This window comes from Heloderma suspectum, chromosome 6 (assembly GCF_057233095.1).
Source record: "Heloderma suspectum isolate Gila_16-S chromosome 6, 16-S_ref, whole genome shotgun sequence".
NCBI classification, from domain to species: Eukaryota; Metazoa; Chordata; class Lepidosauria; order Squamata; family Helodermatidae; genus Heloderma; species Heloderma suspectum.
The window spans coordinates 109,530,133-109,548,172 of NC_139463.1; the positions used below are offsets into that span (position 1 = coordinate 109,530,133).

An 18,040-nucleotide genomic window follows, 5' to 3' on the forward strand; every position below is an offset into this window, starting at 1 on the left:
CTTGACACCTTTAAAGTCTTAACGGTTTTGCTCATCTTTCTCTCTCTCCATTCAGTGTGTGCATGCTGGGGAATCGCTCCCTCTCCAGACAAAACATTGACAAATGCGCCAAGACTCAAGAGCATGACAACCTCACCATGCCCACTCACCTCTGGGAATACTTCTGCAACAACAGCAAGCACCTCAATACCTCTTGTGATGAGTATTTTCAACACAACAATGTCACTGTTATCCAGGGCATCCCAGGGTTGGCCAGTGGCATTATCACTGGTGAGAGAGACTGTTCCTTTTTTTCTTCCCTACCAACAATGCACTTGTTTTTCCATGGTTGAAAAGTCCTAGAGTTGCCTACGCACTGTCCCAATAAGCACCTATTTCCCTTCCTTCCCTCACTGAAAACCAGTGTGGTGTAGTGGCCTTGAAGTTCAGCTGGGTGTCCTTGGGCCAGTCACCATCTCTCAGCATAAGGGGAGAAGGGAGAAGTTTGTACACCACCTTGAGCTCCTTGGAAGAAGGGTGAAATAAACAAAACAATGATGGTGTTGATAATTAATTGCAGAGAATCTGTGGAGCAGTTACCTGATGAAAGGCGAGATCATTGAAAAGCCATCACTGCACTCAGCTGATGTTGGGGGAGCCCTGAACCAGCTTTATGTGCTAACCGATATCACCACTTCCTTTACCCTTCTTGTGGGCATCTTTTTCCCCTCAGTCACTGGTAAGAGCTATGTTGCTGCTGGGCATGGTTCAGATGTATCTCCAGAGCCAAGGAGAATCAGAAGGGTGGATAGCTGGCCTTGAATCTGGCTTATATTCAGAGCTGACTTCTTCCATGGACTTTTACAGATTTCATCAAATTACAGTCTTTCAGCCTGTAAGGAGGCTTAATCTTGGCCAGTGTAAAGCTCCTAGTAGTAGGTGGGGCTGGATGCAACTTAGTTTTGCTGTTTTCCCATAATGGCTCAATTTGACATAAAATAGCAAGGATCTTCCCCATATTGCGTATCATAAAATCGACATATTTTCCCCCACATCAAGGTAATGGATCCCCTACAAAAAAGTTTGTACAAAGAACCAGTATTGTTCTTTAATATTGCCTCCTTCAGTCATGGAATTTGGTTTTTGCACTCGCCATATGTGGTTCAGAATTCACAGTGCCCTATCAGTGGTGAGATATCAAGGGCTCCTACATGCTTCTGTGCTTTTGTCTTCACAGGAATCATGGCTGGATCAAATCGTTCTGGGGATCTGAAGGATGCCCAGAAATCTATTCCCATTGGTACCATCCTGGCCATTCTCACCACCTCCTTTGTGTGTATCCTTTGTGGCAAATGGATGATGCAACATAGAGTGAATAAGCAAGGCTGGGGGCAATTTGGGCATGTAAGAGAAGGTTGCACAGTATTTGTTCTTGTGCAATGATATGTTACTGTTCCTTGACTGTTTGACACACCAGATCTTAGCAATGTGCTGCTGTTTGGGGCTTGTGTGGAAGGTGTCGTCCTCAGAGACAAGTAAGTTATTGTGCCACAGTTCTCAGATAAAAATCAGTTCTCTAAATTTATTCTGGATACTAAGTTTAGATTAAAAGTGTGGGGTTCCTTTGGAGGCAGAATCTGGACTTTTTGGTACACATTTCTGACGTATGCAGTTCTCTTTTTTTTAGGCTGGATATTTGCTGATAGTTTTCTCTCTTGCTTCCTCTTTATAGGCTGGATACAGACTAAGGCTGCTATCCTATTCACGCTTATCTGGAAGTAAACCCTACTGAATTTTCTTCCAAATAGAAATGTATAGGATTGCGCTAGAAGTTAGTTCCCTTTATTCCCATTGAAACTAGCGAGACTCAAATGCAGCTAACCTAGTCTGGATCCATCCTTATGTCCTCTGAATTTTTTTTACCTCCTGGAAGGTTTATTTCAGGTGAATCCCTGCACTACTCATCATTAGCCCTGAGGCCAGCAACTTATGGTCTTGCTCTTTGCTCCCATCGGATAGGTTTGGTGACACAGTGAAGGGGAACCTGGTGGTGGGGACACTGTCCTGGCCCTCCCCTTGGGTCATCGTCATTGGTTCATTCTTCTCCACATGCGGAGCTGGTCTACAGAGCCTCACCGGTGCACCCAGACTGCTCCAGGCCATAGCTAAGGACAACATTATACCCTTCCTGCGGGTGAGAGTGACAACAGCTTATTGTCTTGCTCCTAGATAAAAGCATATTTTTGTTTCAAGCAGTCACTTTCTAAAGTAGAAGTGTGCACTCTCTTTCTCACTCTTCCTTATTCACTCTAGGTATTCGGCCATGGCAAAGCCAATGGGGAGCCTACCTGGGCCTTGCTCCTTACAGCAGGCATTGCAGAACTGGGGATCCTTATTGCTTCTTTGGATTTGGTAGCCCCCATCCTCTCCATGTAAGTGCCATATTTATCGGGGGGGGGGGGGCTAGGAAGCATGCACCACTGACTCCACTTGCTGTTCTCTCCTAGGTTCTTCCTTATGTGTTACCTCTTTGTCAACTTAGCCTGCGCCTTACAAACCCTACTACGCTCCCCCAACTGGAGACCCCGCTTCCGGTACTACCACTGGTAAGAGTGCTACACTACACTACCTGATGGGCTGGGAGAGGAAAGGACATTGGTGGGTACTACATGCAGAGGGGGAAGATAGGGTGGGAACTTGGATGTGGGAGTTCTTATATCAGTTGTGCAAAAGGAATGGAGTCTGCAGATGAGAGTAGAATGGGGGAACTGGGACTCAAGAAGTTTGGGGTTGGACTCCTTGGTCTACCTCCAGAGGTTTGCTGAGAAGTGCACAAGTTGCTCTCTGGAATAGAATTTAGCATCCTGAGAATCTCGGCTCCCATTTAAGCAACAAAACAAGAAAACTATAGCTTTTGTATTTGGAAGTTGACCATGGCCTGGGTACCTTCCCCTTCCCTCTTTCCCTCCTTGCAGGGCACTCTCCTTCATGGGCATGAGTATCTGTGTGGCCCTCATGTTCATCTCCTCCTGGTATTATGCCATTGTCGCCATGGTGATAGCTGGAATGATCTACAAATACATTGAGTACCATGGGTGAGTGTCTCAAACCTTTTGGGGTTCTGGGATCCAGACCTCCTTTATGCAGCCTCCCCGCTGTCAACAAAGGAACAGCTGGGAGTATTCCTTGCAGCTACACTCATTCAGCCATTCTCGGGGGGGGGGGGGGGGGTAGAATCCTTGGTTTCTGGGTCCCCTTCAGCCTTCGACACTCTTGCTGAAATTGTCACATAAAGGGTTGGTTGTGGGTTTCTAGTGCTCAGCCTTTGGATTCTGTATTCAGCTCTTGGAAATAGATAACTGCGGCCACAATTCTTGGGTCTTCTATTTTCAGTAACAGGTCATAGAGGGATAGGATTTCTGCCCTGTCTTCCCCCACTGAGGAAAACCTTTTTCTCTTTGTGAAAAATGCAGCATTGGTCAGAGGATGTTGAACCTTAGAGCCAAGATCCTTTGTATCCCTATCTTTGAAGGATGAGAGATTTAGAACAGCGTGGGGATGAGGGTGGGAGTCATGACCCCTGACCACTTTCTGTCTGGTTTCTTCACGATCACCTTGTCACTGTTTCCTCCTGGAAAACGGGAAAATTCTGGAAAGGAGGGGCACTGTGCGACTTGGCTCTCCTAAGCTCCTTGTTTGGCTGAACCCTTTGTGCATTCATTCCCCCTAGGGCTGAGAAGGAGTGGGGCGATGGCATCCGTGGCCTGTCCCTGAGTGCAGCCCGCTTTGCCTTGCTGCGCCTTGAGGAGGGGCCACCCCACACCAAGAACTGGAGGTAGGGAAGAGACTTCCTGCTTCTGAATTCTGCTGCCTTACTGTGGGATAGGTGTGCATGTTGTAGAAACCTTGGGCACATGCGTGTGTGTATATGTGTGCTGTGCTATCGACCGCTCCATGCATGTACATGAATATGTGCTTGTGTGTGACAGCCTGGACCCATCTACTTTCATTCCCATACCTGCATTTTGGGCATCCTTTTCTCCCTAGGCCACAACTGCTGGTGCTGATAAAGCTGGATGAGGACCTGCATGTGAAGCATCCACGCCTGCTCACCTTTGCCTCCCAGCTGAAAGCCGGCAAGGGCCTCACCATTGTAGGCTCCGTCATGGTGGGCAACTTCTTGGAGAGCTACTGTGAGGCACTGGCCGCCGAGCAGGTGAACCTCTGCTGAAGCCCATTTCAGCTTACTGGACTTCATTGGATAAATAGGAGGCTTAAGCCCCAGTGCATGTGTCATACTTGGAAACCTCCTGGTCCTAAATGCAAAGAGGCAGGCTGGTGGTTATTCAAGCAAAAAGCAAAGCTTTCCAGTAACCATTAGGTGCACAGAATGTGGGAAGCTGCCATATACCAGGGCAAACCATCGGTCCATCTAACCCAGTGCTGTGTCGTCTGACTTGCAGCAGCTCTCTAAATCTCAGGAAATGGGTCTTTTCCAGGCTGGCTATCTCAAACTCTTTTAATTGGAGATACTGGGGATTGAACATTCTGCATACAAAGCAGGTGTTCCATCTCTGAGCTGTGATCCCTCCATAGTGGAGATTTCAGTTCCATACCTGAGCGCTGGCATCTGGAACAGGTCCCAGGTTATGAGCAACTAAGGGTCAAAGCAGACACACACATGTTAACTAAAGCGGGGTGGGAGGGTGGGGATTAACTTCTACCATTAAAGGAGCAAGGGGGGAATGGGAGCACAATCCACTGCCGCACCTTTCCCCCCACCTCTGGCTTTAAGATGCTTCCCCTTAGCTTGACTCCAGTATTGGAGTGAGGGGTGGGAGGGTGTTTTAAAGCAGTGGAGCATGAGATGGTGAGGCAGGCAAGAGGACAGGTTTTGCTCCCACCCATCCTGCACATTTTCCTCTAATTTAAAAAGGTAACATTACTAAACAGGCATGTATCTGGTTTGGCCCTAAGCAGGTTCTTCTGTTCTGTCCTAGCTATGAATGTGGCCTGGCCACACTCAAACCCACATGAAGGATGGAGGAAATTTGCCTGGATTAGGACTAGCCAAGTTGCTGGATATGTGAATTCAGTCTGTGTCTCAAGATTTCAAGTCCAGCAGCATCCATGAAGTGTGTCTTGTTAGAAGGCTGTTGCTCTTCTTTAAAAGAAGATATTCAAATATATTGAGATCCCATGTTTCCACAAGTGAGCCTCAGTTCTCTTATTAGATCCTGTCACAGAAACCTCTAGCAGAGTTATTTTAGAGATTGTTCTGTCGGTGATTCCTCTATCCCCACACTACATTCAGGTCCGAAGGATGGGTTTTAAGTTATACTCTCTTGACCAGATTTCACTGTAGCAAAGCATTCCTCTAACTTGAATATGAGGAGTGCTTTGGATGCTGGCACCCTCAAGCAGCCTATGTATATTGTTTCAGACCATCAAACACCTGATGGAGGCAGAGAGGGTGAAAGGCTTTTGCCAGATCGTAGTGGCTGCCAAGGTGCGAGAGGGCATCTCCCACCTCATTCAGTCCTGCGGGCTGGGTGGCATGAAGCACAACACTGTAGTGATGGGCTGGCCCAATGCCTGGCGCCAGAGCGAAGACGCCCGTGCTTGGAAGACCTTTATTGGTATGGTCACTTCTGTGGGGGGTGGAGAGGAGGCTTCAGCACAGGTGAACCATACTGCCTGATTTGCTATTCTGTCCTTCCAGGCACCGTCCGTGTGACTACAGCTGCCCACCTAGCCTTGCTTGTGGCAAAGAATGTGGCCTTCTTCCCGTGTAACACAGAGCCCTTTCCCGAGGGGAACATCGACGTCTGGTGGATTGTGCATGATGGAGGGATGCTGATGCTACTCCCCTTCCTTCTCAAGCAACACAAGGTGGTGGTGGCGGGGTATTACTAGGGAGGGAAATCAAAGAGGAGGTTAAGCTGGCAAATGGGGTCACTGACTCTCCCTCTTCAAAGGTGTGGCGTAAATGCAAAATCCGCATCTTCACAGTAGCCCAGCTGGAGGACAACAGCATTCAGATGAAGAAGGATCTGGCAACCTTCCTCTACCACCTCCGCATCGAGGCAGAGGTGGAAGTGGTGGAAATGGTGAGAGAGACAAAACTGTGGCAAGAAGAAGCGGGGAGGGGTTAGGGGCACAGGGATTGTTCTTTGTTTCTCCTCTGGTCAACAACTTAGATTGGTGGTAGACAGTGATGACCAGGACTTGGGAGATCAGTTGGTAAATAGGGAATAAGGCAAGGACTTGGAGGCATATTGAATACAAGAATCCCACCTGTGCCTTATGGAATCTGTACTCGACTGCCGTCTGTTTCTTCAGCATTCACTAGTAATTGTGCACAAGTTGCTTGTTGACTTTTCCCCTCCATAGTTATGAGGGCTAGCCACTTGAGATCTTGGTTCTTACATGCTTTCTGCCTTTCAAGGAAGCCACTAGGTTCTGTGTTATAGGCCACAATACTTGATTTTTCAAGACTTGTCTTCAGCTATGCAAATCCCTAGAGAAATCTGCAGTAGATCTGCCATTTGTTGCACTAGGAAGGAATCTAGGCATCATTGTGAACTTCGGAAGTGTGCTGGACATGGCCAAAGGTGGGATGGGTTGTGGCTTTTCACTGTCTACGAGTTTCTACCCTCAGCTCTTCTTTCTTCTTACCTCTGGCAGCATGACAGTGACATCTCTGCCTACACATATGAGCGGACCCTGATGATGGAGCAGCGTTCTCAGATGTTGCGACAAATGCGTCTCTCTAAGACAGAGCGGGACCGAGAGGTGAACTGGGCTAGACAAGGTGGGAGGGAAGAGGCTGAAAGATCTGCAGTGTTGGGTTTCTCCTTCACTGGTCTACCTGGGTTACCCTCCTCACAGGCCCAGCTCGTGAAGGACAGGAACTCTATGTTGCGGCTGACCAGCATTGGCTCAGATGATGACGAAGAGACTGAGACTTACCAGGAAAAGGTGCACATGACGTGGACCAAGGACAAGTACATGGCATCCCGTGGGCATAAACCCAAGACGCTGGAGGGTTTCCAGGATCTGCTCAACATGCGGCCGTAAGGATTTGCCAGTTCCTGGGACACCTCAAATACCTCAGCCCAATTCTGTTCACTTAACTCCTTCCCAAAGATCTGTCCTGCATTCTATGGCTTAAGGAGCTCTCTTGGATAGTGACACAGACTATCGCATACCCTGTTTTTCAAACCCAGCATTTTCGGGGGGTGTCACACTTCTATCCCGTGGCAAGAGCATCCTTGACAACTTGTCCTCTAGGGCTGGGCATGAAGTTGCCCCGCAACAAAGCTGAGAGATGCAAGAAACAAACTTCCTTGCTACTACTTTTCAAGCTGTACCACCAAATGCTTCCTTTTTCTTTCCACTTTGGGGTCCCCATCACTCTGGCAGCAAAAGATTATTCTGTTTATCTTTCTATCCCTTATCCAGCATGGCCCACAGTCGCTGTTGGCACCTTGCTGCAACTGCCATCTCATTCACTGTTCTGTGGGAAAGTCAAGGCACTGCCCCTCTGCCCTCTGATCCATATGTGCTTTAGTGCTTTTTCCATTTTCCCAGATCCCTGTGCCACAGATTGGTTATCCTGATAAAGCACCTCGCTTCTGTATGTCTACATAGGTGCTGGGTCTTTGCCATAATCTGTCTCTTCCCACCCCAACCTAGGGACCAGTCCAATGTGCGCCGCATGCACACAGCTGTCAAGCTCAACGAGGTCATTGTCAATAAGTCCCATGAGGCCAAGCTGGTGCTGCTTAACATGCCAGGCCCACCACGAAATCCTGAGGGTGATGAGAACTGTATCCTTTTCTTCAGAGGCCTGCCGTTATGCTGGGGCACAAGAGGGATTGGAGGTGGTGTCTGGACACTTGTACACTGCTGGTTCCTTGACAGTCTTCCACCTGCAGATATGGAGTTCTTAGAGGTCCTGACAGAGGGGCTGGAGCGTGTGCTGCTTGTCCGGGGCGGTGGCAGCGAGGTCATCACCATCTACTCTTAGGGGAGCTGGGAGGGCTTCCTCCTGATGGACTCTGTCAAATCAACATCTGCTTCCTGCCTGTTACCACCCACCACTTGATCTCCTAAGGAGGGTTGCTATCAGTCCACACCTCCTTTGCTTTCTTCTCCCAGTGGCAAGTTGGGGTCTTTGGTTAAGGTGGTTTTCCTGTTTGGGAGGATGGAGGGCTGACCCCCTTGCCTCCCATAACATTAGAGGTATGTGCTAGAAACTACATAAGCTTGCCACAAGAGGAAATTAGACTTGAATGGGGGTGGGAGATGGCTGTCTCCCCCTCAACTAGTGTAGGAAAAAACTGAGGCAAATACTAACTTTGGAAGGGGTCAAAAGGAGCAAAAAAACCCCCAGGGATGCTCCCACTGCTTCCACCTTAGAGTTGGTGTTGCTGCTGCCTCCCAATGCTAGCCATTACACAGATGGACCCCACAGGGTCCTTCAGCTGGAACATGGTGGGCTTGGAGCAGCTGGAGAGACTGTTACATGACACTGGTATATCAAGAGAAACAAGAAGAGGGCAAAGGGGATGCTGCTGGGAGACTTGGAGGGAGGGAGAGATGCAACCTCCATTGTGCCATTCCCTCCTGGTCATTGCCAAAGTCTGTCTGTTGTTTTTCCCATTGAAATCAAAGTGGGGAGTATTTAGAAAGATGGACCTGAGTTTCATAGTATTTATCTTCTCCCCGAGTCCCTTGTGGGATTCTGAAATCCAAATTCAGTGTTTGCTTGGAGTGGGGAGAGAGAGAGAAGTGGCTGGCTCTTGAGCTGGGATGATGGTGGCGGCATACGGACCAAGGAACATAAGCGACTGTCCTCCCAGTTCCTTTCCCCTCTGGCCCTTGCACTCCCATCTGGGCAAGGCAGCTTAGTTTTCCCAGTCTTTGTACGTGTTCTGTAGTACTGAGAGTGTATAGGTGAGGAGGAGGTGAATAGAGCATCTCCTTCCTAAACGGTTAAAAAGGAAGCAGAAGTGCAGTATCTTCTGACTTTTGTAACTGTGCTCCTGAATGGCTATCCCTCTCCCCACTTCCACCCCAGATCAGAGGGAAACCACTACAGTCCTGTCTATTGCAGACAATAAAGATCACCCCCTTCTTAGAATAGGTGCGTCAATAATGAGGACCCACAACTTGCTGTTTTTGTGAGGGTTGGGAAATGACTCCTTCCTCCCACTCTATAGATGCAAGCTTGGGAAAAGGTGCTGTGTCTGTTTTGTCCTATCCAATTTCAATAATGGATGTCTAAATCTCCTCCTACTCACACCCCTTGCTCAAGAATACTGCACAAGGAGCACTCCCTTTGGGTACCCTTAAAGCAGACACATCTCCAGCCTCCAGTTTTATTTTTAAAGGGAATTTCACAAAAACTTTCTCATCTCTTTATTTTGGGAGAGGCTTTTTAATTTATTGGGGGTGTGAACTTGTTTACATAGCATCAAGTTTTGGAGTATGATTTTTTTTGCTTCCTGAATTATGTAATGAATAAACGTTTTATATATAATTTTGTCTTTCAGCTGTTGTGCATAGGTGGTTCTGCTAGCAGAGCCCATTTATTGATCACATAGTACTCAAACATGGTAGAGCTGAACTATTTTCATTACCTTTATGAATCTGTGAACTGAAAAAGGACTAGTTTAGACTTTTGCTCTATAAACTATCCAAAACATTTGCCAAGAGAAGTTACATTCAGTGACCTGGTTCACATATACATGCAAGAGAAGACTGTGAGTAAATAAGCCATCATGATCCAAGCATTCACCTCACCAGCAGTGCTTTTCCATAGGCAGCTCATATCAACAACTGGAAAATCAAGTGATGGTCATGAATTGTAAATAACCCTGCATGCCCTGTGTGAAGTACGTTGGCTTATTTCAAATGATTCCTACTGGTTTTTATGGTAGAGGGCAAAGCCAGAGTGCTGTACGGTACTTCAGCTGTATTCCTCCCACAAGGAGTCACCAGGCATCCATCCACACCCTCCCCAGCTTATCTTTGGAGTTTGAAGAGCCAAGCATGTTAGGGGGTAGGTGGAACAGGGAAGCCAACTTACACCAGATCAGATGATTTATGCATCTACCCTGACTACCTTTGGCTCTCCAGGCAGAGGTCTTTCTGATCATCTGCTGCGTCATCATTTTTTTAAAGTGGAGCTACTAAAGCAGGGGCAGGCAACTCATGGCTGTCTGGTTGTTTTGGCCTACAAATCCCATTGGCCCTAGCCAGCATGGCCACTGGTGAGGGATGATGGAAGTTGTAGGCTAAAACAACGGGAGGTCCACGAGTTGCCCACCCCTCTGCTAAGGATTTAAGCTGGACCTTCTGCATGCAAAGCATATGTACTGCCACTGAGTGTGAAATATATACATGTTATATAAAAAGAGAATGAAAGATGGGTTTCAGCCTGTTCAGCTTCTTGTGTCCATTTCATGGAAGCTGTGAAAACATTCAAGTGCGTGTTAACACTTTTATTCTGCATTCAACATAACGGCGTGAAAACAACCTGTCGGGATGAGCCCTTTGCTCCTCCCTATACAGAGCATCTCAGACCTTCATATTCTGTTTCCCTTTTTGTCTATGAATTTTCATCTGCTGTTCCACAAAGCAGTTAAAGACCACTTAGGATCCAGGAGCTTCTTAAGTCAGGGAGTGTGGGGGAAGAAGAATATGCTGTGACAGTGATCATCCAGACATCTAAAGCAGCAGCCGGTTTCTGGATCTCACTTGGGTCATAACACTAGACCGCCACCTGTCAACTCCATGCGCTGAGCATAAAAAGAAGAAAGGCAGTGTCACCAACACACCAGAGCAAGCATCTCAACAGCTAAGCTATCCTTAGAACCAGGCTCCCAAACATTGAGACCAACCAACAGAACATAAAATGCACCATTATAAGTTGTTTTAATATCTGGTACTCAGTTTTCATAGTTAAGAGTCAAGAAGGGAGCATAGTTCTGATCCAGGGAAGCCAGTTTTCTGCCACCTCCCTAACTCTCAGCCTCCTTCCAGGAATACGTCCTAGACAGGACATGACCCCTGAGTGGTTGTGTGCTCATGGGGAGGGAGGGTGAGAGAAGATTCCCTATACTCATTCATAAGCCAGTTGTTGTTGTTGTTGTTCAGTCGTTCAGTCGTGTCCGACTCTTCGTGACCCCATGGACCATAGCCAGTACTCTTCTTCAAAATGTCACCCCCACCTCTTCATACTCACCTCTGGTGGCTCAATAAAAGCCAGCCAGTCAGAGGCATGAGTAGGCAGCAGTCCCATTGACTGGCACTTGTAAACGGCCAAGGCCAACCCTAAGAGGTTGCCAATTAAATACACCAGACCCTGAAGGAACTTCTGGCTTGAGCTCTCAAGTAGCTTGAAGGCTGTGGAGACAGCAGGAAAGAAGTCAAAAGACAGAACAGACCACAGAGATACAGCACAGGGCTCTGCTTGCTGCCAGCTTTGGATGTGAAGACCTGTCTGCACATCTTTTGAATGACAAGCCAAAAAAGGTACCTTTCTAGCATGCTCAGAAGTTATCTACACCTTAGCAAGAAGGATGGCACAGAGACAAAAGAGACCTAGCCATGAATTTCTGTCCTAGAGGGTGTACAGTCAAAAATGTATAAGCCCAGACAAAAGTTCCATACTGCTGAGAAAAAATATCAGTGAGTAGATGATCCATCAATATTGGGTACTAGAGAACCCTCTTCTACTAATCAGCACTTCAGTTAAAGCTGGTAATTTATAAGATCTCCAGGCCTTTAGACTGCACAAGCTTTTCTCTGTACCACCCTAGAACAGATTCCACATACACACATCCCTCATTCGCACAACTTCTCTTGGACTGGACCACTTGGGGATTATACAGTGGCATATTTCTCCATGAAAAGGGGGACAATGCTCACACATACCACACTACCATATCTTGTCCCTGATATCTAGCTATGAGAAAGAAAACACCCCCTTCCACAGAGGAATCATGCAAACCCCATCTGTAATCTGAAGCAGTCCAGGAACAGTTTTACCATCCCCTTTGCTGCTTGTTTGAACAAGGCTTTGTGCAGCTAGATTTCAACTGCAGCTATGCATCTTATCAGATCCTTAGAGTACACATGGCTGGTTCACATGTGATAAACCAGAAACCTTTAGAATTCTGGCTTGCCGGGAATGAGTGAGCATGCTAGTGTACACTATCTGATAACTCCCGCTTGCTCCTCCTGCCAGTGGAAGCAATGAAACAAACCAGGGACCCTCTGTCTGCGGGTTGTTTAGAGCTGGAGTACAGAATGTCTCTTAGTCCAAGTGCCAAATTCCATTTTGAAACAAAGCTCTCGGGGGGTCGCATTCCAGTGGTTGCATTCCAGTGGTGGACAGGGCCAAAAATACCAGCCTATTTGAGCTTAAAGCTCTTACTGCCGGTAACGAAGTCTTGGAGAGAGGCATTTCAGCCTTTCAGAAAGGGAAAAAACTGCACAGAAGCTGGGAAATGATTGATAGTGGGTAGGAAAGGGGACGTGGCCATCTGGGGAACCCTGGAGGACTAGATTTGGCCCCTGGGCCTGAGGTTCTGCACCCCTGGTTTAAAGTTACATCTGAACTGGAATCTCTGGCTTGTTCTCCTCCTAACAAGCTACAGTCATAAGCCAAGGACAAACTCTGGCTTATTAGGAGAGGACGTAGCCAAACACCTTGGTTTGGATGTCGTGGTAAACAAGCCATGGTAAACAGAGCTTCGGCTATTGGGCGGTATAGAAATGAAATGAAATGAATAAATAAGCAAGCCAGCCAGCCAGCCATGCATGGAGGCTTGCTGGTTTGTTGAGCTGCTCCCACTGGCGGGAGAAGCCGGGCAGGAGCGATCAAGAAGCATGCACCAGCACTCTTGCTCACTGATATTGCTCATTATTGTTCTGTGCTACCTTAGTCACAGTCTTTCCAACTGGGATCCCAGACAAACTTAATCCCATAAAGCAGGAAAAGGGGGCAGAGTGGGATAAAAGAGTGGAGGAGCAAGAAGATTGCTAGGACAGTGGGGGTGCAAATACACTTACTGGCGGAGATGGACATGAGTGCTTGGATGGGCCTCCAGGCCATCATACAGACCATCATGGTGGGGAAGATGGAGATTGTGTTGCCCGCCATGTACATGATGAACAAGTTCATAGGGATTTGCTTCAGCGGACCGAGGGCGATATCCCAGCAGCGCTGAAAAGGTTATTTCAAAAGGGAAAGGGCAGAACTCAAGAGGCAAATTCTACACTCAAAAAGCTATTCCACGTTCACCTCATGCTTCCCTCCAAGCCCACACAGAGAGTTCCTGGGTCCACCTGTCTGCTCACCCATGGAGAGAACCAAGGAATCCAATAGTCAGCCCTGTCCTCCCACCCTTCTGCTACCTTTTCCACCAGGATGCGATCCGTCTCCTGAACGCTCGTGTCTGGCACCTGCTTGTCTGAGTAGCCTATAGGATAGAGGGTGTCTCCCTGGCCACTTCCCCGGTCGCTCCGGCCCCTGGCAAGAAAAAGGATAGGTCAAACCTGAGTCAAAATACATATACTCACCCGGGATACAGCCAGCTCTGGATCAAGCCAACTGTTTACAAGGGAGAGCATAGACAGACCTTCTCCAGGTACATACCTGCTACCACTGCCTGGACCACTCAGCTCAATGGCCCATTTGAAACGCCGCCCACGATTGGTCACCAGCCCACCTTGGGTGCTCATCTCTCCCTGCAAAGGAGATACAGATAGATTCTGAATGAGAATCTCAACCAGACTTTAGAGGCCTGAGCAGCTTGGCACCCCCACAGATATATTTTCAGTGACTGCCAGGATATCACAGGTTTCCCCACTGCCTCCACTCCAGCTCCTAGAAATCAATAACTTCTCAGGCCAATGGTTAAATTTGAATTGGAACCCAGGAAGATTCTGGGTTCAAATTTCATGTCAGCTGGAGATTCACCAAGTGGCTTAGGATGAATTTCCGGCTCTCAGCCACAGTTCCCTATCTACAGTAGAGTGTGAAATATATTGTAAAGATGCAAAAACAATAGAAACCTGGGACACTCCCCTCTGGCCCAGTTCCATATGCCCCACACAGACTTTAAAAGTGCAGAAGAGGGAATTTCAGCAGCTGTACCTTCGATGACAAATGACACCTGGTGAAATTCCCTCTTTGACACAACTACTAAAGGTGCTGGAGCTCTGTCCTCTTCTGTATCTGGCCACCCTGCTACCAAACCTACCTGTATCTAAACCAGCCTTCCCCAACCTGGTGCCCTCTAAATGTGTTGGGACTCCAACTCCCAGCATCCCCTTATCAGCAATAATCTAAATCATACACTAATCTTGCCACTTGTTGTTGTTCAGTCGTGTCCAACTCTTCGTGACCCCATGGACCATAGCACACCAGGCCTTCCTGTCCTGCGCACTCTCCCGGAGTGTGCTCGGGTTCATATTCATTGCATCGGTGATGCTATCTAGCCATCTCATCCTCTGCCGTCCCCTTCTCCTTTTGCCTTCAGTCTTTCCCAGCATCAGGGTCTTTTCCAGAGAGTTTTCTCTTCTCATTAGGTGGCCAAAATATTGGAGCTTCAGCTTCAGTATCTGTCCTTCCAAAGAGCACTCAGGGTTGATTTCCTTTAGGATTGACTGATTTGACCTCCTTGCAGTCCAGGGGACTCGTAAGAGTCTTCTCCAGCACCACAGTTCGAAAGCATCAATTCTTCGGTGCTCAGCCTTCCTTATAGTCCAGCTCTCACAGCCATACATTACTACAGGGTAAACCATAGCTTTGATTAGACGGACCATGGTTGGCAAGGTGATGTCTCTGCTTCTTACTATGCTGTCTAGGTTTGCCATAGCTTTCCTCCCAAGGAGCAAGCGTCTTTTAATTTCATGGCTACAGTCACCGTCTGCGGTGATCTTGAAGCCCAAGAAAGTAAAATCTGTCACTGCTTCCATTTCTTCCCCTTCTATATGCCAGGAAGTGATAGGGCCAGATGCCATGATCTTAGTTTTTGTAATGTTGAGTTTCAAACCAGCTTTTGCACTCTCCTCTTTCACCCTCAACAAGAGGCTCTTTAGATCCTCTTCACTTTCTGCCATTAGGGTGGTATCGTCTGCATATCGGAGGTTGTTCATAATTCTCCCAGCAATCTTAATTCCGACCTCTGATTCATTCAACCCGGCATTTCTCATGATGTACTCTGCATATAAGTTAAATAAGCAGGGTGACAATATGCAGCCTTGTCGTACTCCTTTCCCAATTTTGAACCACTCGGTTGTTCCATATCCGGTTCTTACTGTTGCTTCTTGACCCTCATACAGGTTTCTCAGGAGACAAGTAAGGTGGTCTGGTACTCCCATCACTTTAAGAATTTGCCACATTTTGTTGTGATCCACACAATCAAAGGCTTTAGCGTAGTCAATGAAGCAGAAATAGAGTTTTTTCTGGAATTCTCTTGCTTTCTCCATGATCCAGCGAACGTTGGCGATTTGATCTCTAGTTCCTCTGCCTCTTCGGAACCCAGCTTGTACTTCCGGTAGTTCTCGGTTCGCATACTGCTGAAGCCTAGCTTGTAGGATTTTGAGCATCACCTTGCTGGCATGTGAAATGAGCGCAATTGTGCGGTAGTTTGAACACTCTTTGGCGTTGCCCTTCTTTGGAATTGGAATGTAAACTGACCTTTTCCAGTCTTGTGGCCATTGCTGAGTGTTCCAAATTTGTTGGCATATTGAATGCAGCACTTTAACAGCATCATCTTTTAGGATTTTAAATAGCTCAGCTGGAATACTGTCATCTCCGCTAGCTTTGTTGTTAGTAATGCTTCCTAAGGCCCACTTGACTTCACTCTCTAGGATGTCCGGCTCAAATTCAGTGACCGCACTATCATGGCTATCAAGGACATTACTATCATGGCTATCAAGGACATTAAGATCTTTCCTGTATAGTTCTTCTGTGTATTCTTTCCACCTCTTCTTAATCTCATCTGCTTCTGTGAGGTCCCTGCCTTCTTTGTCCTTTATCATGCCCGTCTTTGCACAAAACGTTCCCTTGAGATCTCCGATTTTCTTGAAGAGATCTCTAGTCTTTCCCATTCTGTTGTTTCCCTCGATTTCCTTGCATTGTTCATTTAAGAAGGCCTTCTTGTCTCTCCTTGCTATTCTCTGGAACTCTGCATTCAGTTGGATCCAGCACAGCTCTACTTATTTTCTTATGATGTTTATTGCTTTAAAGTGGTCTCTGGCAAGATTCAGTCCAACTGAATCCAACTGAATCTTGCCAGAGACCACTTTAAAGCAATAAACATCATAAGAAAGTAAGTAGAGCTGTGCTGGATCAGACCAAGGGTCCATCTAGTCCAGAATTCTGTTCACACAGTGGCCAACCAGCTGCCCGCAGGAAACATGAGTGCAACGGTACCCTCCCGCCCATGTTCCCCAGCAACTAGTGTTCATAGGCATACTGCCTCTGATATTGGAGGTAGCATATGGCCATCAAGACTAGTAGCCATTGATAGCCTTCTCCTCCAGAAATTTGTCCAATCCCTTGTTAAAGCCAGCCAAATTGGTGGCTATTACTAAATCTTGTGGAAGTTGAATTCCATAGTTTAACTATGCACAGTGTGAAGAAGTAATCCATCACCCATCTCCCACCCACAACATGACAGTCCTGACCCTACAGCCATTCATCCTGCCCCCCTAAGCTACCCAACATCAGCCTCACCCAGAGCTACTCAACTTCCCAAATTGTGGAGCTTTACCAGACAAGTCTTAGCTGCACCCCCCCCCTTTCACCTTCTGTGCACAGTCATGAAACTCTCAATGCTGCTCCCTTCTTCCTTAAATCAAGTCCATTCACCCCATGGCTCCATTCCCTCCTTGTCCTCCAGCCCACAACTGTCTTAGCTCCAGACACAGATGAACCCATCTTCAAAATCATCATCATCAGCACAATATGCAACCAGGTGAAGCTTGGGGAGGGGGATCAAAAAACGAATTTTGCTCAGGCACATTCCTTAGGAAGTTGGGGAGATACTAGAACAGTGCTGGGCAGAGTTCAAGCTTACAGAATCTACTTCATTTTTTTTACTAGGACACCTGAAATCTACCAACAGAAGCCTGGTGCAGAAGACATATAGTTAGAATTAAAGAACGCTAACTCCAGGAATTTATTTTGACTTTCACAACTGAATGGCACTACAATCCCTTTACCGAATACACACACACACACACACTCCTGGTTACCCCCAAGCTTTCGTCATGTTCGCAGTACCATTTAGGGCTGGAGGCGAGTTATTGCCTTGCTGCTGTTGTTACACAACTGGGAGTCAGAAATCCCTGCCAACCTACTTCAAATCATCCAGCAGACCCAGTCCTCCCTTCTGCCCACTCCTGCGCTACAAGACCGTAACTCTGTCCTCTTGCCATAATAAAACCTGCTCAGCCGGCGAGGAACTGCAGGTTGAGACACTGCATAGCTCCGCTTGGCTAAAGAGCCAGTGCGGGAAAGCAGCTTTCCCCAGCCCGGTGCCCCCCGGAGGCGTTGGACTACAACTCCCAGCATTCCCAAACCAGCCGTGCTGGAAGTTGTAGTCCAGCACCGCTGGAGAGCACCAGGTTGGAGAAGGCCCGGGTGCGGCTACCCCACCTACCCTGATAAGGTCACACTTCACCCTACTGGTAAGTAGCTGCTGGCCCTTTAAATGCCCCTGGGTAGGATCCCCCACCTTCTACTCGCTGCTCTAACCGCTTCTCCGGATCTTCTCGGACCGGCACCACCGCTATGACCACTTCCTGTTTGGCTCGAAGCTTCACTTCCTGCTTCCTGTGACGTCCTCCGCGCGTGGTAACTATGACGACGGACTTCTTTTTTTTTTTTTTTTTTTAACCCCCCGAATTCCCTCTCTCTTTCGGCGTCAAGCGTTTGCAGCAGCCTTTCCTCCCACGTATGACGCGTTAATATTGCCTTCTCCTGGAACAGAGATAGAAAAAGTGTAGAGTCGCACAACTGCGCAGTCCTTCC

At 47.6% G+C, this 18,040-nt stretch overlaps 2 protein-coding genes across 8 annotated transcripts in view; one reads left to right on the forward strand and one right to left on the reverse strand.

Annotated features, from left to right (window-relative positions):
• Positions 1-10,419, forward strand: part of SLC12A6 (solute carrier family 12 member 6) — a 51,684-nt gene extending 41,265 nt beyond the window's left edge. For 2 of the 6 annotated variants that reach the window (XM_084806153.1, XM_084806154.1), the window contains 17 exons: positions 56-270; positions 560-718; positions 1,217-1,315; positions 1,457-1,514; positions 1,999-2,173; positions 2,293-2,411; positions 2,487-2,585; positions 2,955-3,074; positions 3,710-3,814; positions 4,027-4,195; positions 5,423-5,618; positions 5,702-5,871; positions 5,958-6,089; positions 6,667-6,774; positions 6,871-7,055; positions 7,678-7,811; positions 7,920-10,419. In XM_084806153.1, the coding sequence (XP_084662279.1) occupies positions 56-270; positions 560-718; positions 1,217-1,315; positions 1,457-1,514; positions 1,999-2,173; positions 2,293-2,411; positions 2,487-2,585; positions 2,955-3,074; positions 3,710-3,814; positions 4,027-4,195; positions 5,423-5,618; positions 5,702-5,871; positions 5,958-6,089; positions 6,667-6,774; positions 6,871-7,055; positions 7,678-7,811; positions 7,920-8,011 (2,335 nt within the window). In that variant the 3' untranslated portion in view covers positions 8,012-10,419. Of the gene's footprint in view, positions 1-55; positions 271-559; positions 719-1,216; positions 1,316-1,456; positions 1,515-1,998; positions 2,174-2,292; positions 2,412-2,486; positions 2,586-2,954; positions 3,075-3,709; positions 3,815-4,026; positions 4,196-5,422; positions 5,619-5,701; positions 5,872-5,957; positions 6,090-6,666; positions 7,056-7,677 lie in introns of all 6 variants that reach the window. The other 4 variants (XM_084806149.1, XM_084806152.1, XM_084806151.1 and 1 more) reach the window with 3 other exon arrangements.
• Positions 9,351-17,817, reverse strand: EMC4 (ER membrane protein complex subunit 4). 2 transcript variants are annotated; one of them, XM_084806161.1, is made up of 6 exons: positions 17,745-17,817; positions 13,652-13,743; positions 13,411-13,525; positions 13,066-13,219; positions 11,234-11,394; positions 9,351-10,787 (listed from the first exon to the last, which is right to left on the reverse strand). In XM_084806161.1, exons 2-6 carry the CDS (start codon positions 13,735-13,737, stop codon positions 10,752-10,754), a joined length of 552 nt encoding a protein of 183 aa, XP_084662287.1. In that variant the 5' UTR covers positions 13,738-13,743; positions 17,745-17,817; the 3' UTR covers positions 9,351-10,751. The 2 variants fall into 2 exon arrangements, with proteins under 2 accessions (XP_084662287.1, XP_084662288.1); XM_084806162.1 differs by having other exon boundaries at positions 9,353-10,787; positions 17,670-17,817.
• Positions 17,818-18,040: the final 223 nt, after the last annotated feature.